Source organism: Papaver somniferum, chromosome 10, assembly GCF_003573695.1.
Source record: "Papaver somniferum cultivar HN1 chromosome 10, ASM357369v1, whole genome shotgun sequence".
NCBI lineage: Eukaryota > Viridiplantae > Streptophyta > Magnoliopsida > Ranunculales > Papaveraceae > Papaver > Papaver somniferum.
In genome coordinates, this window is record NC_039367.1 from 78704751 (window position 1) to 78728402 (window position 23652).

The following is a 23652-nucleotide window of genomic DNA, read 5'->3' on the forward strand; positions in this document are numbered from 1 at the left end:
TGATTTCATTGATTAACACTTGGACATTGGTCTTTGGTACCGTCCAAGTTATTCCTTGTATTTGATAAAGACTCGCTATTGTTTTTAGCTTGAGTAAAAATCAAATCAAGTGAGAGATATTAACTCCTTGAGATACTTTATCTAGATTGAGTCTGACTGTCTAGTTGATTCTCTAGCAAAGTATTTCGGAGTTAGTCCATACAGATTGCTAAGCGAAATATTGGGTGGTGTTGTTAGACCCCCGCTTTTTCAATTGGTATCAGAGCAGGCAAACACGTTAAAGACCTTATAAGTCTGTGTTTGTAGCGATCTGATTATGGACGAGTCTATCTCTAATAACGTACCAGTTCAGAAATTACCAGATGATTCTAAAAGCTTGGATTCACCTGAGAGAACTGTCACATCTAAGTCAATATCCAAACATTCTCTTGATGTAAAAACTGTTGATTGGGAAACTCTCCTAGAAGAACAGTTGGATGAACTTTCTGATGAAGGTGATTCAGATATTGATAGAGATGTTGATGAGGAAGTCTCAGAGTATGTTAAGTTTTTGGATTCGTGGAATATGAAGAAGATTACAACTTCTCATGTCACACCTCTTCTGACTCCTCTCTGTCGAGAAAAAAGAAATTGAGAAGATGTTACGCAGTGTTTATTTTTCGAATCGTTCTACCGAATCGATCCTCAAGGATTCTGAGGAAAACCTACGTATGAAGTCACTTGAATGTGATAATCTTTATCAAAAGTACTTTTTGTTGGAAGAGAAACTTGCAGAATCTGAAGCAAGGTTTAACTTCCAGCAAACAAGTTTTGACGACAGAGAAAGCGCTTATCTCACTCGAGAAAAACGCCTTGAGGCTGATTTAGCTGCTGCTCTTGATAAAATCAAGATGTTGGAAGATGACTTGAAAAAGTTCAATACTAGTTCAAGCAAATTAACCACTATGCTAGGAGCAAGTAAAAATCATCGTGATACACGAGGATTGGGCTATAAGGGAATAGATGCTCCAAGTACTAGCAAAGAGGTAAAATTTGTCAAGGCTAGTGATTCTTCTCAACAAAAGGTTTCCACTGATGGCAAAAGTGAAATACCTTCTCCGGCAGTTAAGGTTCAAAAGAGCAAAGTTTATCAACCTCCAAAGTTAGCACACACGGATCGAGGTAAGAACATTCCTTATGTTTGCCACTATTGCGGAAATAAAGGTCACCTGGAAAGGAGATGTCGTTTCCGTATAAGGAATGAGAAACTTCATGATGTTCTTGTTTGGGATCACAAGAAGTTGTGAAACCAAGATCATACGTTAAGACTGATCCTCTTAACGTTACAGGTTGTAATTGTCCAACCTTTAGGCAAAGGAATCAGTGCTATGATAGACCTAGATTTGCCTATAAACGTCGTACGAATCCTTTTCATAATCGTAATGGTTATCAAAAGGATAACTTCGTAAAGACGAAGACAAGATCCGATGCTCCCAATTGGAGAAAGACTAACTTGCAAAAGAATAGTCAATCCAATTCTCTTCCAAGAATTCTAGAAGAGAGTGATGGGAAGAAGGTTCCGACTGTTCCTAAACGCACTCAGAAGTGGATACCGAAGAAAGACAATGATGTTTTGAGTGTGAAAAGGAATGATCTTCCAGAAAACTCCATGACTATGGAAAAGGCAGTATCCATGATGTTGGAACTTAACAAGTTTTTTGGAAAAATGGAATTGGATGTGAAAGGTTCTAAAAGTGATCTCTTTCATGATAATCCAAAGGTCACTTGTGGTGAGCAAGACTTTGTTCACCCCAACGCAACTTGATTGTGTTGGAAGTGCATCCTCACCAAGGAATGCCCTGCTTTGTATACGGTGAGGGAAGCACAAGAATTGGGGCACACAGATTATGTTCGGTAAGGCGTAGAATTCGATTGGATTCATCTAAAAAGGTATGTCTATAAACTTGAGCAAGATTTGTACTTTTATTTGCTTAGAATACTTATAATAATCTTGCTTATCGTTCATTTCTACCTCTGTGTAAGGTCTTAAATGTTTAATGTTTAGTTTGAAAATAATAGTTCGGGATGTTTGGACTACATGGTACACATACCAAGTATGCATAAACATTCAAAATCAAAATCCAGGGGTTTAAGTTCGCAAACCCGTATGCATACTTGACGTCGATATTCGGTAAACTTGTTTTGGCCGTAACTTCTTCGTCCGAACTCGGATTTACCTCATTCTTTTTGCATTCTCTTCCTTATTGAATTCCCTTCAAAATGGAGATGAGAATTGTTGAATTTGGATGAGTTAATATTGGTCTTTGTCCTGTCTCTTGTTTTTTAGTGTTTGCTCCGTTTCGTTGCACTTGTTCTATTCTCTTGGACTTGGGCACTGGGATTCTTGGAGAAATCCTATTCTAAGCTATTTTGTGGCTGTTACAAGAGTGATGTTGGTGAATCACAAAGAAGGAAGTTCGAGAATGGGTAGTAGTTCACATTGCTATATATTCTTGAGTGTTCACAATCATCTCATGTGAACTATGGTGCATAGTCGTCAATGACTTTGTATGTTCTTCTTTGTTAAGGAAATCTTTTTATACGCTTTTGGTAACCACTCTTGGTATAAATCCGTGCGAAAAAGATTGATTCTACCTTCTAAGGGCAAAGATTGTTATTGCAGTATTAATCTTTATGATTTTGTGATATTGCAATTGTTTATGGGATATGTATTGTTTGCATCCGTGAACTAGAAGGTCCCATATGTTGTCAAAAGTAAAGTCGTTCATAAATTGGTATTCGTATTGATGAAAGGACGAATGGACTTTTGACAAATACAAAAGTTATGCCTATGCAGTCATTTATTTGATGGAAAATAGGGTAAACTTTTGTGTGACAAGGATAAAGTCTATTATGTCGTTATGCAAATAGTGATGGAAAATAGAATAGATCCTTGTATGTATTCCACGTATGATCTCATTGATCCATTCTTATGTATTACTGTGAGGCTCCATAATGTGTCTTATGTCGAGCACGATACAACTAAGTTGATTATTTTGTGATTGCTTTGTTGGTTGTTCCGTGGTACTTTTGTCGAGCATCTTGAACTAAATTAATCATCTTGGTTGGTTATTTAGTTATTTGCTCCGAAAGTCTTCTTTTGTCGAGCAAAACTTTTGACAATTAAATTGATTACTTCGTGATTAGTTTGGTTGTTTGTATTCCAATTAGATTAATTATGGTTCTCTTGTAATTAGTCTAGTTGAGTTTTCATATATTCCACAAGTTCTTGTGTTGAGTATATGAACGGCTATACTAATATGTTCTATTGGTTGATGTAGTCGTATATTCCGTAAGGTTTTCCTTATGTTGAGTATGTGAACGATTAAGTTAGTCATCTCCGTATGATTACCTTAGTCGTAGCTCCGTAAGTTTACTTATGTTGAGCACAATCAATTAAATTGATCACTTTTGTGGTTTGATTTAGTTGCGTATTCCAATTAAATTAATCATGGGTTTACTTGTGATTAATTTGATTGAGTTTTGGATATAGAAAATCATTTCCTATGGTTTTTGGTGTCCAATTAAAAATCCTTCTTTTTTCGAAATTAAGGTCGCTCTTGTTGTTCTCGGGAATGACATCAAATGGGGAGAGTTCTTTTGAACTTGTGCTTAATGGTAATATCTTGCGGGGTGCGGCTGTGGAATTTTATAGGGGTTATCTTGTATCTTAAAACTCCTTGATGAATGCATTTAGCTTCGGCTTTATGATTGCATCTAAATTAAGTTGGTATGTATTTTTTCTTTTAGTCTATGAAACGTCTCTTCTCGGAAATTTCATTAGGATCCCGTTCTTGTACCTTTGCCAATTTTATTGACAAAAAGGGGGAGAATTAATGTGTAGTTCTACTACATATACATATGGTTTTCGGATCATTGTGTAAGGGGGAGTGGTTTCCATGTGAGATGGAGTATTGACTAAGGGGGAGTGATACATATCACCGTAGTATTATTGTTAAAGTCGTGATGCAATTGGACTTTGATGTTACATAATAATACTATGTCACTGTATAATATGATCGAGAATCTCGATTTCTCATTGTTATAGCTACGGATCTTCAACAACGGTGATGCTAAACTTACAACCTTTGGATCATTGGAGTACTTGGAAGGACGAAGATTTCAGGGAACGTTGAAGATTAGACTATGGAATAGGAGCCACTAAAGTTTATCTTTTTTGTATTCCATATGTATTAATAGTTTTGTCACTAAAATTGACAAAGGGGAGATTGTTAGAGCATAGCTCGGTCGACCTCGCATGCGTTGCTATCTCAAGCATGTTTGTCAATGTTAGTGATCAAAACTATGAGTCTTGATTTCTAGTCTACATAGCTAAGTCTCGGACTAGGATAGAAAAGTGTAGTTGAGCTCAAGGACTTCATGGCGATTCATCATACAACGACGAAGATCTACTCAAGGAACCGTGGAACTTCATCAACAAAAAGGTATGTGGAGACTTGAACTTATCTATCACTCAAAAGTCTATCTCTTCTATCTCCTACTTCTCATGAGACAAAAGTCGTATGTTATATAGACTGGATGATACACATTTGATATTTCGAGTCGAGCATATCTCGCCTATCTATATCTCGAAATCATGTGTTAGTAAAGAGTTTCGCTTTGATCGGGTTTATCTTCACCGAATGACGAAAGTCATAATGTTTCAATCACTTTGAAAATCGCTTTGACGAGAAATAGTGTAACAACTATATAACGTCCTCTAAGAATGTTTCAACGGTTGGAATGAGAGTTTAGGTCTATATAACCAATGATGGATATAAGCATTGTGTGGTAACACATATGTGCATAAGTCCTATTCCTTAATCCGAAGTTTGCGAACTTTGTTGATTGAGAGAAACCGGAGGAATTGGCTTTGCCAAGTCCGCGAACTCAGTTTGCGAACTCAGTCCTTAAACTGACGGAAGTTCTTTTACCGAGAATTTCTGCTGGGATTTCCAAAAACTCGTTTGCGTGTTTAGTCCGCGAACTCAGTCCGCGAACCTAGTCCGCGAACTGGCGGAAGTCTCTTTGACGAGATTTTCTGCTGAGTTTGGAAAACTCTGTCGGTTGCCTTAAGTCCGCGAACTTGTTTGCGAACTTGAGTGGGTTATGATCTAAAGATGTGCTCTGAACCGATTAAATTACTAAGGAATGCAGTATGCAAACCGTGGCTATTAAGTTCATGAGCCGATTCAATCGAATCGAATCATCTTTGTTTCAATTATGTCTTGTGTAGTTACATAAGATCTCATAGCAATTGAACAACTCTCTAACTAGTTCATTTGAGTCAATTGAACTAGTTATGGTGAAGAAAAACAAGGTTAATATGAAATGCTCATATGGTTGACCTTTTGGGTTACCATGTTGAACCAACATACACGTACACGTTTGCGCACGATTTTCACAAACCCAGTAAACGTATATCTCAAGTGTGTGTGACAAGCTAAGTTTTCGATCTAACGGTTGAGAAATTTTAGCTTGAATCTAAATCAGGTTTTCATCTAACGGTGAATATTGATTTCCTTGTAACTAAGGCAAAACCCTGATTTGAAGACTATATATAGTAGACATCTAGCATTTGGAAAAACCAATCCCCACACGTCTGTGTGATACTAGTGCGCTCGCTAGAGTCGATTCTCCTCTAACCTTTGGTTTTCTTCTCTAAAACCAGGTTAACGACTTAAAGACTTCATTGGGATTGTGAAGCCAGACCGATACTACTTTTATCGTAGTTGTGTGATCTGATCTTGCACCTTCTATCATACGAGTACAATCTTTGATTGGCTTGAGATCGTGAGAGTTCTCCGATAGGCAAGATAAAGAAGTCACAAACATCTTCGTCTCACTGTTTGTGATTCCTCGACGTCCTCTTGTGTATTCAAGTAAGACTGTTGAGAGGTGATTGATTAATCTAGGATGTTCTTCGGGAATATAAGACCGGGTTATCAATTGGTTCCTGTTCACCTTGATTTCATATCTTAAGACGGAACAAAAACCTAGGGTTTTTCTGTGGGAGATAGATTTATCCTTTGATATACTTTTCTGTTTGAGACAGATTTGTTTATTATCAAGTCTGCGATTTTGGGTTGCAACAACTCTTGGTTGTGGGTGAGATCATCTAAGGGAATCAAGTGCGCAGTATCCTGCTGGGATCAAAGTTGTAGGAGTACAACTGTACCTTGAATTAGTGGGAGACTGATTGGGGTTCAACTATAGTCCAGTCCGAAGTTTGGAGTATGCTAGTGTCTGTAGCGGCTTAGTACAGTGTGTATTCAATCTGGACTAGGTCCCGGGTTTTTTTTGCATTTGCGGTTTCCTCGTTAACAAAATTTCTGGTGTCTGTGTTATTTCATTTTCCGCATTATATTGTTTATCTTTATTATTAAAATAATACAGGTTGTGCGTTAAAGTTAATCGATTAGAGATCCGACCTTGTGGTTGTTGATTTCATTGATTAATACTTTGACATTGGTCTTTGGTACCGTCCAAGTTATTCCTTGTATTTGATAAAGACTAGCTATTGTTTTTAACTTGAGTAAAAATCAAATCAAGAGAGAGATATTAACTCCTTGAGATACTTTTATCTAGATTGAGTCTGACTGTCTAGTTGATTCTCTAGCAAAGTATTTCGGAGTTAGTCCATATAGATTGCTAAGCGAAATATTGGGTGGTGTTGTTAGACCCCACTTTTTCATCTCTTATTGGTTCTATTTCTATAGTTCCCGCTGATAGTAATACTTATTTTGCCTCAAAGATGTTTTACTAGTTCCCCGTGTTAAGCACAATTCATTATCAATTGCAAGATTTACTTATGATAATTGTTGTTCTTTTGAATTTTATCCTTGTTGATATGAAAATAAGTCTCTTCTCAATTAGAAAGTTCTAGTAAGAGGGTTCATGTACCACAATCTGTATCCCATTCAATCTTCTCAACTTATCAAGGTGGATTTCTAGACTACTTATGCTTCCAATTTGGCTTCTATATCCTTATCACATCAAAGGTTAGGTTATATAACTCCAAAGATTATTCAACATCTTGCTTCTACATCAACAATAAAGTTATCTTCTAAGATTTTTGATTCCACTTGTACTTCTTGTCAGTTAGGAAAAAGTACCATTTTATTCTTCCACTTAAGTGCCTTGTAAGCCCTTGGCTTTAGTATATTGTGACATTTGGGGACCAAGTTCTGTGTGTTGCCTACTCTGGGATACAAGTACTTCATTTTTTTTCTTTGATGATTACAGCAAGTTCAACTGGATATTTCAATGAAACTTAGGTCAGACAGTCTTGCTTGTTTCACCACTTTTAAAACATTAATGGAAAATCTTTTGGATTCAAGAATTAAAGAGTTTCAATGGGATGGTGCACTGGAATTGGTAAAGGACCATTTATAGAATATTTAGTTTCATGCGGTATTTTAGTTAGAATTTCTTGTTCTACTCTTCATCAACATAATGGAGCAGCAGAGAGGAAGATTAGACAAATAACTGAGATAGGGAATACCCTGACTTCCGATGCTTCTCTTTCTAAGAAGTTTTAGGTAGATTCTTTCCTCATTGGTACTTACTTAATCAATAAATTACCTACAAAGTTATTACAATTTAAATGTCCTTTTGAAGTACTTTCTAACAAGCAACCTGATTACTCCTTCGTAAAAGTGTTTGGTTGTCTCTGCTTTCCAAAACTCACACATGCAAGTCAATACAAGTTGAGTCCAAAGTCAGTGGCATGCGTTTTTCTTAGTTATGCTTCAAATCATAAGGGATATAGGTGTTTTGATTCTTCAACTGGAAAAGTGTACATTACAGTCAATGTAGTTTTTAATGAGTGTATGTTTCCTTTTCACACTCCTTTTGCAGTCCATGATTCTCCATAAAAATCTCATTTGGGTCTTCCACTTGTGCCTCCTTCTACTACATCTTCTACTGCAGTTAATACTTCTTCAATTCCTGCTTCTTCAACATCTTTACCTTGTCTTACTTTTAATGATTACATTATTATAGAGAAGGTAAGTCCTACAACTATGTATCCTCCACTTGACTCTAGAATGTATACAAGATCTAATTCTAGTATTGATAAGACAAATAAAATGGGTCCTGAATATGTAGCTTACAATAATTGGACTGCTAAGAAACATGTTAGTCATCAGCTTATGCTAGGCCACACCAAATATCCTATACCAAGCTTTTAGTATTGTTTCTAATACTACTGCATAACCCAAAACATTTAAACAAGCTTCTAAGATTCTAATATGGTTACAAGCAATAAAAATGAATACACTGCCTTATATGAGAATGATACTTGGGAGGATGTACCTTATGTTCTACAAGACTAAATTACAGTCAGATGGCACTGTGGAAAGATACAAAGCTAGGTTAGTAGCCAAAGGGTATCATCAAATAGATGGTGTTGATTATGATGATAATTTCAGTCCTATTGTGAAAGCTACAACCATTAGATGTGTGTTGAGTTTAGCTATGAGCAACAAGTGGTCTATGATACAACTTGATGTCTCAAATGATTTTCTACATGTATATTTGGATGAAATGTCCATATATGGAGTAGCCACATGTCTTTGTTTATTTCGAGCATCCCTTTTATATATGTCACTTAAAGAAATCTCTATATGGATTGAAACAAGCTCCTAGAGCCTGGTTTGAGAGATTTAGCACCTTTTGTGTTAGTTATGGTTTCACAAAGTCAGAAGTGGATAGTTCAATGTTTTATTACACCAAATTTGGCCTGAAGATGATATTGTTAGTTTATACGGATGATGTACTTCTAGTTGGATCAACTGATTCTTTGTTTCAATCTTTGATATATGCTTTAGGTTCTGAGTTTTCCATGAAGGACTTAGGGAAATTGAGCTATTTTTCTGGTCATAGAAGCATTCTTGAACTCTACCCATGACAAACTTGTTCTTACCCAAAACACGTATTCTCTCAGCTACTCAAGAAGCATGATATGACTGACTGTAAACCATGCAAAACACCAGTTTCTCAAGGACACATAGCATACATTCTTGATGGTACTACCTTACCAGATACTAGTTGCTACAGAAGTTTAGTAAGTGGTCTCCAATATCTCACTCACAAGACCAGGCATTAGTTTTTCTATAAACTATGTCTCACAGTTCATGCACTCTCCCACTGATATTCATTTGCAGTTATCTAAGCGTATTCTGAGGCGCTTAAAGGTTCTATGGGTTCAGGGATTGTTATTGGCTTTACTCCTTGCAATACTATTAAGGCATTTTCCGACAGTGATTGGGATGGTTGTCCATATTCTCGCAAGTTAACTGCAGAATCTTGTATTTTATTGGGTAATAATTTGGTTTCTGGGTCATCTAAAAAGTAGCCAACAATTTCACGTTCATCCACTGAAGTAGAATACAAGGGTTTGGCAGTAGCTTCTTATGAAAATTTGTGTTTTTTTTTAATCTTTTGGCAGAGTTGCAGGTGCACTTGGTTACTCCTTGTACTTCTTTTTTATTGACAATTTGGGTGCTAGAAGTCTTGTTGCAAATCCAATTTATCATGTTCGTACCAAGTATGTGGAAATTAACTATCACATAATCAGAGGGTTGGTCTCTAATGGGTTCTTGCGAGTTGAATTTATTCCTACCTTTGAGAAAGTTGTAGATCTGTTTACTAAAGTCTTGTCTAAGTCTCTGTTTTTAAAGCTACAAAGCAAACTGATGCACTATCATAGTGCTCAGTTTGAGGGGGGACTGTAAGAGCTAATTACATCCCAGCCTATAACTCAACTTTTCTTGTTTTTCTATGACCAATGTCTTTATGACATCTATCTCTGTGACATCTTATTGTTGGTAACAGACTATAACTGTCACTTTCATTTACTAGTCATCGAGTCCTGCAATGATATTATAAGTATCTGTCCTTTTTTTTTGTAATATGATGATAACAACTCATTACAAATCGTTTTTCTTCAGAAATACAACTTATTTGTTTTCCTTAATGCAACTTAGTTCATATCGTATCAAAATTTTCAGACATAATGACTAAATGTTGGTATTAAATCTTCCGAGATTCTCTTTGACAACTAAAATTCTGTACAAATTTAAAAGCAAACAACATAGTATTCGGGAGAATATGAGAGAACCAAAACTTTTTCCATGGGAATTCATTAAGGCTGAAGAATTTAGTATATAATCTATAAAAATTCCGTAATAACTTTTTGTGGAGAATTACCAGAAGGAGACAAGAGCATAGTGTTTGAAAATCAAAAATTAGTTTATTATTTTTTGCATTCGAGAGTACCCAAATTTGCAGCTATAAAAAATCTTATGGGTGACAACCACTAAAACCCAGCAGTGTCTAGGTTGTATTATCTTATTGCTAAGTCGGCTAGCCATATGATTACTCCAGAGTCATATACGACTAGCTTTTAGAGTAAGTATTTTACTTCCACGGCTAAGAAATTTGTCACGAAAAATTAGTTCTACCATTTGGAAAATCATATTACTAGGAAATTAAAGTTCTGCCTAAATTAAGTTTTTTTAGAGTCATTTACGGATGAGAGTTCATCATTCCCCAACCTTAATGATAAAAAAAATTACTTATCGAAGGGAATTCATCAATTCTCAGCCATAATATGTTGTATAAGGTCAGGAGTTCGTTAATTCTAAAAAGGAGAGAGTACCAAGTATATCACCAATTTTTTCGTTCAGAAACCTGTGTGGACAAACTTGTTACAATCGGTACGTAATAAGTATAAATAAACATTAAAGATCTTTGTACTTGATTTATAAACAAGTTTACTTGAACAATCTAAATAATCAATACCCAAGAGTCAACATAGTATCCACCCGAACTGTACGCAAACCGAATTCCAACAAGAACAAATCTTGTAATCTATACGTCAAGGTATGAATTCACAAGAGCAAGTCTTGTAGGTTTTGTACATTTTGTGTTTAGAAACTGTCTAGGTTGTTTAGCGTACTACTTGGGATATTTCTATTATCATGATAAATAATATAACGCGGAAAAGAAATAACACAAGACACTAGAAATTTTGTTAACGAAGAAAACTGCAATGTGCAAAAAATCCCGGGACACAATTCAGTTTTGAACACCGCCTGGTATTAATCCATTACACATACTAGCATACTATCATACTTATGATCAGAATGTAGTCGAGACCAAATCGACCATAGGAGCAATTGTTATGCTCCTTGTGTCTCTTACAGGAACACAATAATTACAAGAGTAAATAAGAATTACGATGATGAAGTTAAGATTCCGGATACCAAGAACTATCAGGTAAAAGATAGTCTGATCAGTGTACTAATCTGTCAACTTATCAAAACTCTTCTGCAATAATTGCTCTTCGGAATAAGACTTGGAGACCTTCAAATAAGGAATTTGTGAAAATCAATGTTGATGGATCCTATATACCACACACTAAACAAGGAAGTGGTTGACTAATCATGCATAATTTTGTAGGGGAATGCTTAGGAGCTAAAGGAATGAGCTTCAATGAGGAAGTGGAAGAATAATATGAGGTTGAGTATTTTGAAAGCAAAGCAATAAAGTTAGCTGTGGACTGAATAGAGGAATCGGGAATAACGAGAGGTATATTTGAGCTGGATTGTGAAGCAGTGGTGAAATGAATAACTGGTGAAGAGCTACAGGTTCATTGGTACAATCAAAATCTTCTCCAAGTTATAAATAATAAATTTAGTAGAGTAATGTTTGGTTATGTAAGTCTGTAAACAGACTAGGTAATAATGTAGCTCATGAGTTAGCAAAAAAAGCAAGAGAGGAAGCAACTAGTTTTCAATATTTAGACAATTTCTCAGAAAATATAATCTCTATGGTGAAGAATGACATCTTGTAAGGATTGCTCTTTATCAATAAACTTCTTTTAGTATAAAAAAAAAAAAAAAAACTTTGATCGGGCTTCAAGAATCGCTCAGTGAAGACTTTAAAAGTTGTAACCTAATACAGTTTCACGAAGAAACCTATGTATTTAGAGGACTGACTATAGCCGCAACTAGGATACAAAGGTGTTAGGATTGAGATTCTAGTATGCAGAAAGCCATCTATTTATAAAAAAGAACAAGGCTAGGTAGCTTACAAACAAAGATGAGTTCTTGAACTTGCTTCCATATTTGTGGATTACTTTGATACCAAACAAGCTTAACTTCTTCATATAGATTGATCATGTAAGCATGTGAGAAGTTTGCCCTGGATCACAAAGAAGGATGTGCAACCGCATATTCGTCAAAATAAGATCTGTGCACCAAGTGGTTAGCCCAAGAAAAATAGTTAAGATGTTTGTGAACCTTCAAGCATTAGTGAAGTTAAATAACTCTCAAAGACCAAAACTGTTCGTGAACTATCCGAAACAGTTTTTGAATAACCTGTCGTCTCGGAGTTCAGGAACCTTTCGTATTGGTAAGTTCGCTGACTTTCCAAATCATTTGTTGTACTCAAGCTACAAAAAGTATTCAGGAACCTCTTAAAACCAACCAGTTCACGTACTGACTAAATCAGTTCGTGTACTTGAGGATTCAAAAGTGTCCAAGAACATCTCAAAATCAACCAGCTCGCAAACTGACCAAGTCAGTTCATGTAATCAAGTTACAAAAAGTATCTAGGACTAGGAGCATCTCAAAATCAACCAGTTCGCGAACTGACCAAATAAGATAGTCAGTCTTCACTTACTTTTGTTGATGAAGTTCTTTTAGATGTCTCTGTTGTTCTTCACTTTTCAATCTTCAAGGTCAATTGGTGAATTCTGATACTCACCTACCATGCTCTATTACAAGTATGAGACTGACTTTAGTAGAGTAGAAATCAAGGTATAGCTTTGATCAACTAAATTTGTGAGTTTGATCGAGCGATGCTCTAACAAATTCCCAACCATAATATGTTGTTTACAGCTAGGAGTTCATCAATTCCTAGCTATAGGTAGTTCAAAAACAGAAAACTGAGTTCTAAATTGATCAAATCTAATCTATTTAAGCAATCAAAAGCAACAAAAAATAGTGGGTTTCTCGATTCTTACCAAATAGAAGTCATGACTGGATGATTATCTGCTTATCGAGATATTTCAACTTCTTTGATTTATCAATTCATCATGTTCTTCATGGAGTTCATCCCCTTCATCACTTGGTAGTGAATTAGGGAGGAAAAGAAAAAAAAGTAATAAATTTAGTTAAATTTCGATTTAATTGCGTAAGAACGATAATTATGACGTTTACTATGTATTTAGAAGCCTCCTATCCACATTGTGAACATTTTAATCAATTTGCAGCCCTCGAGGAAACATTTGCAGCCCCAAACACTTTTCATACCAAATAGTAGCAGCCTGATACCACCGATTACGGGCTGGTATTTGAAATCAGGCTAGAGAGAAGTAAAATTAGGTCAGCCCGTTTCAGGTACGTGCCTAAATCTCACAGGAACAATTGACATCAAATTTCAGGGGGTTAAAAACTTAAAATACTGGAAAGTTGGGGTTTTCAAATTTTGATTTCTAAATAGATACTCAGACTATAATCAGATTCTATTCAGATCGTAATCAGAATGGATGTACCAAGGGATCAGATTGCTTCTCTTCTTGATCTTGGCCTCTATGATTCTGCGCAGATGCTCGTCAGTATACTTAAATTCTTACTCTTTTTTTTTTTGAAAGATTAAATTCTTACTCATAAATTCCTTAAATACTTTACTGATTTTTTTAGTAAGTTACATAATTCTAATGGGTTTTTTGTAATTTGAGTGCAGAGTTGCTTTCTTTTGTCATCATCAACTACAAATGCTGAAACAAATTCCCATCTTAAAGCTGATAGTTATGTAAGTTTTTTTAGATTTTTTTCTTTTTCTTTTCCTACCGCGGACAATAATTTGATACTTTCATTTACCAAAAACCAATCTTTTTATTTTTATTTTTATGGGTTTTGATGATTTTTGTGATTGCATTGAAGGTACTTCTTGGTGATTCATTATACGGTGAGAAAGAACACAAGAGAGCAATAGTAAGTTTAATGAATTTTAGTTGAGAAACCGTCATAATTTTTATTGTTCTCAAAGTAGATATTCTGAATCGAGAAATGGGGTTTGTTCTTTGGATGTTTTTCTTTAATGAGCTACTAGTCTTGTTGTTAATGGTGATAATGGGAGTGGTGAATGGTTCCAATAGGATGTATATTTTTAAAATGGAACCTATTTTGAACTTAGACGCATACTCCCATGTGTTTAGGATCTTAGGCTCTTAGGCAAGTAGGTGGTGTTAAATGATAGGTTTGTGTAAATGAAGTACTCACAATCCTCTTGCTCTTTATCTAACTATTAGTAGTTTCTTTGTGTTTTCATAATCCTTCAGTTGTTATTGTTGGGCACTAGTGTCTAAATTACTTGACGTGGATATCGTCTACTCATATTATCATATTTCCAGTTTCTCAGTTTTGTACTTCTGGCAGTATATGTACAAGCAAGCCTTGAATCTTTGTAAGATTATTCCCAAGCAAACCATGACAAGTTCTAGAGGTTCGTTATCCACTTCAAACAGGTCTTCCTCCCCAAATTCCGTGAACGTATCAGCAATTAATGAGAATGAGGTAAACTTGCTCTCATTCCCTCCATTATTTTGTTGTTAGCCATCAGCACTGTTGTTTAATCACTTTACCATGTATCTTGACAGGTGAAATTCAAAATTACTCTTTGCCATTCTGCACTAAATGATAATCGTGCTGCTCTTGTGGAGGTTTCTTCTCAACCATTTTTTGTTCATTTCTTCTGGGTTTCACATTTGCATTGGCAGTGTGATTATTGTCATTAAATACCCACTAGTCTTTCGTAAGTATGCGTCGCTGTATTTATGCATACTGCAATATGGCTTTTCATTGTCATGGATAAATCTCATAATATAAATATAAAACGAGAAAAAGCTGTTAATCCATTGCATCAGGTCGTACTTCGGGTAATAGCTTACATCAGATGTCACCTCTTATGTACTTTCCGCTCTTACCTGGGAAGAGGCCAGATGCCTATCAACTTGGTCCCTTTTAAGTGGCAATAATTGTTTATTCAGTATTATAGCTTGTAACTTATGAACTGGTTTGCTACTCATGTTCTTGATTCAAAATGATTGGAATTTAATCCTTCATTGACAGATGGAGGGTATTCCAAGCAAAGCAAGAACCTTGCGGATGAATTTAACTTTGGCAAAGCTGTATCGGTACTCTAGACATAGTCGTGCTGCTATTTCTTGCTATAAAGAATGTTTGAGGTATGTCAAATTTTATTTTCCTCATGATTTTGCTTTTCAATTCTCAGTCTTTCCTTTTCTCTCTCTCTGTCTCTCTCTATTCCCCCCCTCTTTTTCAATTTTGATAGGAACTAGATGGCTACACTTTTATGTTGGTTATTGCTGCACTTCTGGTATTATTTGCTTGTGTTTTCAATTTTGGCCTTTGTGGCAGGCATTGCCCGTATATCTTGGAAGCCATCACAGCTTTGGCCGAATTAGGAGTTGCAGCCAAGGATATTCTTACACTATTTCCTCAGGTTTTATAGAGATACCATTTGTGCCTTAGCAATTCTTCTGCAAGTATTTCACTATAGTGTATTGATCTCATCTCCATGTGCAAAGAGCTTTTGAAATTTATGCTGACTGATATATTTGATAATTCCTGTCAATGATGCTTAAGTGTATATCAATATCTCAGCCACTGATCTGTATGTTGCTTCCTTTTTGTTTATTATGTGTTGACTTTCAATCTAGTAGTACTTTGTACTTAGCTTAAGTGTTCAAAAGAGTTATATTTATGCAAATCTTGGTTTAATATATCTTTCTTGTTGGAAATGATTGGCTTTTGAAGTCTCACAGCATATAGCTAAGTAGAATTCTATCCTCTGAGTATTTTTTGTGTTGATCCATATTTCAGACACCAAGTAGAAGTGGGAGGCCTCCTTTTGATAATTTCGATTCTAGCAGGTGGCTACAGGTATTCTATGATCAATGTATTGCATTAATGGCAATATTATACATCAGCTAGCCTTGCACAGCAGAAGTAGTCACACGTGTCTTCATTGTTTGGGAGATCAGTCAGCCTAATTTCTTTGTTGTTTGTTGGGTTAGCAGACACAGATTCTTGTGCTCCTTCAGTAATGTCCTTGTAGTATACTATGCCATATAATTGATCTTCGTCCACCTTGAAATCTCGTAAGAGGAGGACGTACAAACGGGATTTGGGGTTTCTTCTAGTTGTGGAACTTTTAGCAGTTAATTGCTGTCTCCTGGTTCATTTTCTTCTTCATTTTTTTTTTGAAAAGGAAAATAAGTTGTTGATATGGGTTTGAAGCCCCAAAATTGGAGATTCACATCTGGTGCTCATGAACCTGTTTTTAGTAACTTTCAGTTAACTTGTGGGTGTGGAAAAGAAAGAGAAAATGTAAGGAAGCAAATGAGAAGAGAGAAATAAATTACACTTAAGTTTAGACTGGTGATGTAGTGATTCTCTTGATATCTTTCTGATAATGTGGTTGTCTATGTGCAGCGATTTGTTGAGGCCCAGTGTTGCATTGCATCGAATGATTATAAAGGTATAAGGACTTTTGAGTGTGTTTAGATATGTTAGATAAATCGCATATGTGCACAGACTTCTTTTTCCACCAATTAATAGAATTTGTTTGATTATAATTTTCGTAGACAGATGTATCTTTTCTTGGTTCACATGGCACATTGGCGAAATAATGGCAGACCAGCATTTTGAGTTGCTACCTAATTCCCTTTCTGATGCCAATCTCTTCTTTCTTAAATGGCAGGTGGTCTAGAGCTCTTTGCAGAAATTTTACAGCGGTTTCCTAGTAATGTACACATACTATTGGAAGTTGCGAAGGTTTGCTTTAATATTTTCGTGATTGTACTACATATTTCTTCATTCCATGGTAATCTTATACATCTAACGGATCCTTGTTGCACCATGAAAATACTGATTGTCGAACTGACCACACATTTATATTTGCATTTGAAGGTTGAAGCTATTATTGGGAAAAACGATGAAGCCATGATGAACTTTGAAAAGGTTTGTTGATTTAGATTTTAGGGCCATTCTTCGTCAATTTATTTATTGCAGTCTGATATTTAAATTCTTTCACAGGCTCGATCTTATGATCCCTATGTTATTGATTACATGGATGAGTATGCTATGCTTCTAAAGACGTGCTCCGATAGCTCCAAGCTGAACAGGTTGGTGCACGATTTGTTGAGCATTGACCCTACAAGACCAGAAGTCTGTGTAGCTTTGTCAGTTTTGTGGGAAAGGAAAGATGAGAGGAGAGCTATGGCCTATGTCGACAAGGTTGGTGCTATTTCAATAGACTATTGATTATTTTGCCATTCACAAGAATATCTTACAAGTTCAGTTTTTTTTTTCTTTTGCAATCAGTGTCTCCGTATTGATGACAGGCACATAGCCGGCCATATAATGAAGGTATTAATGAGATTTTACCTCAAAAATAGTTGATGTCTTTACTCGTATATAATGAAGGTATTAATGAGATCTTACTTCAAAAATAGTAAGAATTTTTTGTGATGTCTTTAGACTCTTTACTCGTACATAGTTTGCTTACGATCTCACTTCTAATTTGTAAATTACGTGCAGGGTAATCTATTTTTGTCACTTGGTCGACCAGATAATGCTTTGGCATCCTTCAGAGCAGCTCAAGAATTAAGGCCAGATCTCCGCTCTTACCAAGGTCTTTACATTTTAGGACAAAGTCAGAATTACATGATACGACATGTGCAGTTTTAATTGTAGCATTTGCTAACTTGGAAAATCCGATTAAAGTTTCCAGCTCAAAGTTTCCATCTCATGATGATTGTAGGTTTGGTTCGGTCTTACTTATCACTCGCTAAAACCAAAGAGGCTTTACACTCTGCTAGGGAGGCTATGAAGGCCATGCCACAGTCGGCTAAGGCTCTTAAGTTGGTGGGAGATGTTCATGCTAGCATTACTACCGGAAGGGAAAAGGTAAGCTGATTGGTCCATTTAGCATTGTATTAGATAGCCGACTTCTGTCATAGTGTATATATTAGGTGATATGAATAGTCGTAGCTGTCATAACCTTAAATAAGGCAGCCCTAGCTTTTCCTTTAAGTAGCAGCATAGCATAGTTGTAGTTTCTTATGATTGTAGGAAATCTTGTTAGTAGAGCTCTTAGCTCTCTGATCTGCTATTTTATTTCTCATTTGGAAAATTCTATGGATATTGGTTCAGTTTACCCTGTGGATTCTTTGTCTACAGGCAAAAAAGTTCTATGAATCGGCTCTCCGTTTAGAGCCTGGTTTCCTTGGAGCTGCATTAGCGTTGGCTGAGCTCCATGTTGTCGAAGGTCGAAATGGAGAGGCAGTTACTCTACTGGAAAGATACCTCAAAGACTGGGCAGATGACTCTCTCCACATCAAGTTGGCTCAAGTATTTGCTGCAACTAATATGCTGCAGGAGGCTTTGTCACATTTTCAGGCTGCTATGAGGTATGCCCTGATTACATGTCAATCTTAAAGTTAAAACTTTGCAGCTTGATTTTGTTTCCTACGCCAGACGTGGTTATTTAATTTTTCGGCCCAAACCTCTGGTGACCTACTAAGAATATTTGATTGTTCAATAATGCAGGATTAATCCACAGAATGAAACTGCAAAGAAAGGATTAGAAAGACTGGAGAAACAAATGAAGGTTTGTTTTCAGTTGCCTGGCTGCTCTATATAGATACACTAAAGCATAATTCATCCAAAGATGCTAACGAAAATTAGTTGTGCCTGCAGGGAGTAGATCCAGATGCACCTGAAGAAGATGAAGACAATGAAGTTGAGGATGCTGAAGGAGAACAAGAAGAGGCCGAGCTTTTATGATCCAAAACACAGAGCTGTCCTGCCAGCCCAGCCCTAAAATTCGTAGCTAATGTGTCAGGCTGTTTTACACTATGGTCATCTTGACCATTTCAGTGTAGTTAGGTCATTGCCTGCTCGATTATGCCAAGGCACCCTTTTCTACACCGAAGGTTCGTCATCTCCCAGCAAATCACTTTCTGGGGACTGGGGAGGCACCTGCATGAACTTCGGAGGAGTAACCCTGTGATGTAATATTTTCTGGCTACAAATGACGGGATTATCAATCCATGTACAACCAATAACTCAGCAAACACTCAACTAAAAAAAGTAAATGAGTAACAACGCAATTTAAGATATCATTGTCAGAAATCATTCGGCTGTGATTAATCTGTTCGTTTATTTGCTCTATTAGATATAAGAAAAGGCATTGCTGTTAAAAAGTAAAACTACACCTTGGCTTGGATATCAGGCATGAATGAGTAAGCTGATGTGAAAAACACTTCACAGCCATTTCTATCAGTGCACTTGGGAAAAAAATTCCATTTGTTCTCTTTGTAGTTCCACATGACAACCTTGTGTATACTTCCATACCTCTTCTTCAAACAAATCATTACGCAGTCCCCATGATCAGTACAGGTGATATTCTCCGTCTTCTTTTTAAACTTGAATTCTCTGGAGATGATTGGGTCGGGTTTTAACACAATTTTTTCCATATCCAACTCAAAAATCCCCAGTTCTATTCTTGATCCATTTACATTCTGGCGCAGGATCACCACAAAAATCCTTCCATTACACTTGACCATATCCAATTTTAATGAGGATGTTAATTTGTCAGACATCAAATAAGTCCCTTTCTTGGTATCCAAGCAGATTAACCTGTTGCTAATTCTCTCAAAGTAGTTTAGTAAGATATTTCCATTTCCTGCGTTACCTGGAGTTGTCAGGCCAATCAGATTCTGGACTTTAATGTCCGTAGACCCATCTGTGATCTCTGGTTGCAAGGGCAGCTCTATCCACCCATCTTCTTTGCTACAAGATGAGAAGACCTTGAGAACCAGATTAGTCAAGTTCCTAAAGAGTGCATAAACCTTGTAACTTGGTGTTGGTGACTTGTTGGTGTTACTGTTTTATGCAATGTAATTCCTCCAATCTGGATGCCACAAGAAGTATCCAGCACCAGTATACAACGTGAGAAACCAGTTAAAGGATTCATAACGATAAGTGAATGATTATCGTCAGCACAATAACTAAAGCACATGAATTCACCAGAGGCTGCAACTGGAGTTAGTTTTGATTTTAATAATGCCGTATGATCATCGATGGGTATTGGTTGCCGTCGCCAATTCGAAACTTCAGTGTCATAAAACATAAAGGAGGAAGATCTCGATTGTGCACTATGTAACTTCACGAAAAACCAAGGAGTTCGACAAAAAGATTGCATGGAGGTGAATTTCATGGTTATAGAATCAAGTATGACTCGTCTCCATCTCTTGCACACGAAACGACAGCGACAAATATCTACAGTTGGAAGCTGCGTTAATACTGATTCCACCAGTACATCATCGAGTTTGTTCCAAGGATCTTGCCGGTGATTGTGGCTGTGGACCTTGGGGTGCCTTTTCTTGGATCGTTCATGGTTGTGGTGCTGATGATCGGATACAGATATTGAGGAGAATCGGAAGACGAGTTGATCCATTGATCAGCAAACTCAATCCGTTTGTTCATCAAACTTAAGATTTAAGGTTGGTGTTGTTTAAGAGCATCTCTAATGGTGTTTGAATAAAACGTCGAGACAAAATAAATCTTGTTGATATAGAATATAAACAGAATTTTGTTTTGATTAGCATCTCCGGTAATTGTATCCTTCTAAAGACTCCCAGGTAAACAAAATTTTAAGGACTCCCATCCGGGGAAATTTGTTTTGCCGCAAACAAAAAATAGGATATTTCGGTACAACTAAAGAGTCCAAATATCTGATTTTACAGAATGTGAAATAATACATCTGATTGGTTGTTTTTATGTATATTTGTAACACAATGAATCTGTGACATTTTCATATATACCTTCAAAGATATTTACGTAGTATTCTCTCAAGTTTCAACAGAAAAACCTAAAAAATGATAGAGACCCAGTGAAAGAAGAACCCCACGTGCACCCACCAAAGAGGATTACAAGTTACAACAATGAAGTCTGAGGACAGTGTCGCTGAACCAGAACAAGACCTTTGGTGTGCGTACAAAGTGATCCAATTTCTATAATCTTTATACATGGAAATAAATCCCGATATCTTCGTATAGTGACCAGCTACTTTATGACAGGAAGTTCTACCAAGATGGAGCACATAAACCGGTGAGGTGCTGCAAGTTGCCAAGCTGAACTCACGAGTTTATCTTCAGGGTTCAGTGTTTGTGTGTGTGTGCTTGATAACAAATTGTAATAATAATTCAGAAATTGCACACTCGTTAGATTCATTAAAATAGCTATAACAGTTATCGCAACCTTATTTTTTGCCTCACAGAGCATGTAAGTCCACTATAATATGTCAGGCAACAAGTTTATATTCCTCAAAGCTGATGGACATTGAAGTGTCAAAATAGACTCAGTTACAGACTGACAACACACAGAGATTTCTTGGCATTCAACTTGATGTCGTATCTCCATTACTGCTAAAACTTTATCCTAAAAAACTTTTAGTTCTGCAACTGTTTTTCTTTTTAATCCTTTGCACAACACCTTCACAAATAATATTACATGGGTGAGTTAGTGAATCGAGTAAAACTACAAGCTCTGCACAAATTGGTAACTATTTTGACCACATATTTAGAAAACTCGCGAGCGAAGTATAAGAATCATGCTCTAACTGCTGGTGCCATGTCTGTATGTCAATTGTCAAGTAAAATTTAAGTTCATCCCGATGGTTATACAGGTGGTTACTCTTTGTAGCATGATAAATTAGTGAGCAAGTGCTGAAATGTCATAAGAGAGCAGAATATGAACCTTCTCTATCTTCTTTAAGAACCACCTCTTTGCCTAATTAGACCTAGCAAAATCCGTCGCAGTTGAGCCCATCAATTTTTGAATCTGCAAAACGTTAATAGGATATACATTAAAATGAAAGACAGGATGCAATTAGCATTATCAACCCATCAGATTTTGAGGCAGCACAATATTAATAAACAGACATGCAGTTAGCAAACAATCAGAATTACAATCGTATCGGCGTTCGAGATGTATCACCTAAAAAACCTTGACTAGTAGAATTCAAGAATTGTTACTCCACAATGTCTAGCAAGAAAAGGAAGCATGACGGCCTAATCCGAGATTTTAATAACAACTAAAGTTCATTATAGATTTCCATGAAGAGATCCATCTTTAATTCAACATATCCGAACAAGGATAGAGTGATCAGTATAAAAATTGAGTTAGTGAAAGAAAAAAAATGAAATTTGAGCCCAATTATGCCAGAATACTAATCTATATCTCTCAATAAGGAAATGGGTAAGTACAAAGCACAATCACTAATCATAAGAGAGAAAATTATTTTTTATATTACCTTCTCTAGCCAGAATTGTTCCAATTAACCAAGATCATATTCAAAATCCGTCGAAATCTACAAAACTAGTTGCCATCTTGATGGTTTTTGTTTTTTTTGATTACATAGAATAGTGGTTCCTAGACTACTCCTAAATCCATTCATTTGTTTTTTCTGATTACATAGAATAGTGGTTCCTGGACTACTCCTAAATTCATTCATTTAAGATTTTTAGACTATTACAAGGGTTGGAACCCCGACCTCACCTAAGGGAGGAAGCATGAGAACCATCAGACCACTTGGTAAAATTTGGAAACCACCTCCAGTAAGTCTCATTCCAAAACTCACAAAAATGCAAAGAGATATAGAGATATAAGAAAATGTACCTCGATCATGTTCTGTGGCATTGGTTTCCCTTCTGCCTTCAACTTATCCATCTTCTTTCGTGTTTCCTTAATCCACCTGAATCTCCCCAACACATTCTCTACTTCTCCTAATGTGCAATTACACTCTTTTGCAGCCTCTTTTTTCTGACTTGCTTTTAGATTCTACAATTAAAAAAAATTAAAACTAAATTCAATACAAATACTGTTAGAAAAAACGCTTTAAAAATACCAATTTTTCCATGGACTATGTTTTGATCCCTAAACCTATTGCCCATTAATTGTTTTTTCATTTGAATAGATAAAACAATAGTCCCACATCGACTAAAATCTAAAGAGTTTTAGACTTAAATACCATAGAATTGGCTATAAGGGCATGGCCCTTGGGTCATTAGACAAAGAAGCCACACAAGTAGATCCTATCTTTTTGGGTTCGGGTGTGGGTGTGGGTGTGGGTTCATTAGATCCTATCTTTTTGCTGAAATTTTTGGTACGTGTTTTCCACACAAGTAGAAGAATCTTTTCTTTGTCTGTACGTGTTTTGTCCTGACTTCTTTGTCTGAACGTGCTTGTCTTGGCTTCTTTGTCTGAACGTGCTTGTCTTGGCTTCTCTGTCTGTACGTGTTTTGTCCTGGATCCCTTGTCTGTACGTATTTGGCTTGCAGCAACACACTGCTCCATGCCTGACAAAACATCTTTTCTTGCACTATCTTTAACCCAACATTACCAGTATTTCTGTCATAAGCATGGGTTTTCTTTCTTGTTTGTAACTACACAAACACTATATAAGAGAGTAGTTGTAAGCTCAGAAAACACACACCACAGAGAAACATCT

At 36.3% G+C, this 23652-nt stretch overlaps 1 protein-coding gene and 1 long non-coding RNA gene across 3 annotated transcripts; one reads left to right on the forward strand and one right to left on the reverse strand.

The window, feature by feature from the left end:
* Window positions 1-13519: 13519 nt before the first annotated feature.
* Window positions 13520-19274, forward strand: LOC113318988 (anaphase-promoting complex subunit 7-like). Its single transcript, XM_026567293.1, has 18 exons — window positions 13520-13662; window positions 13795-13863; window positions 13995-14045; window positions 14490-14627; window positions 14711-14773; window positions 15183-15298; window positions 15492-15576; window positions 15957-16016; window positions 16569-16614; window positions 16837-16910; window positions 17046-17096; window positions 17172-17372; window positions 17460-17504; window positions 17676-17769; window positions 17899-18044; window positions 18318-18547; window positions 18687-18747; window positions 18837-19274. Exons 1-18 carry the CDS (start codon window positions 13594-13596, stop codon window positions 18921-18923), a joined length of 1686 nt encoding a protein of 561 aa, XP_026423078.1. The 5' UTR covers window positions 13520-13593; the 3' UTR covers window positions 18924-19274.
* Window positions 19275-21405: 2131 nt separating this feature from the next.
* LOC113319680 lies at window positions 21406-22604 on the reverse strand. Of its 2 annotated transcripts, XR_003345748.1 has the most exons (3): window positions 22456-22604; window positions 21900-21983; window positions 21406-21635 (listed from the first exon to the last, which is right to left on the reverse strand). It is a non-coding gene; the product is annotated as an uncharacterized LOC113319680 (long non-coding RNA). The 2 variants fall into 2 exon arrangements; XR_003345747.1 differs by having other exon boundaries at window positions 21406-21983.
* Window positions 22605-23652: the final 1048 nt, after the last annotated feature.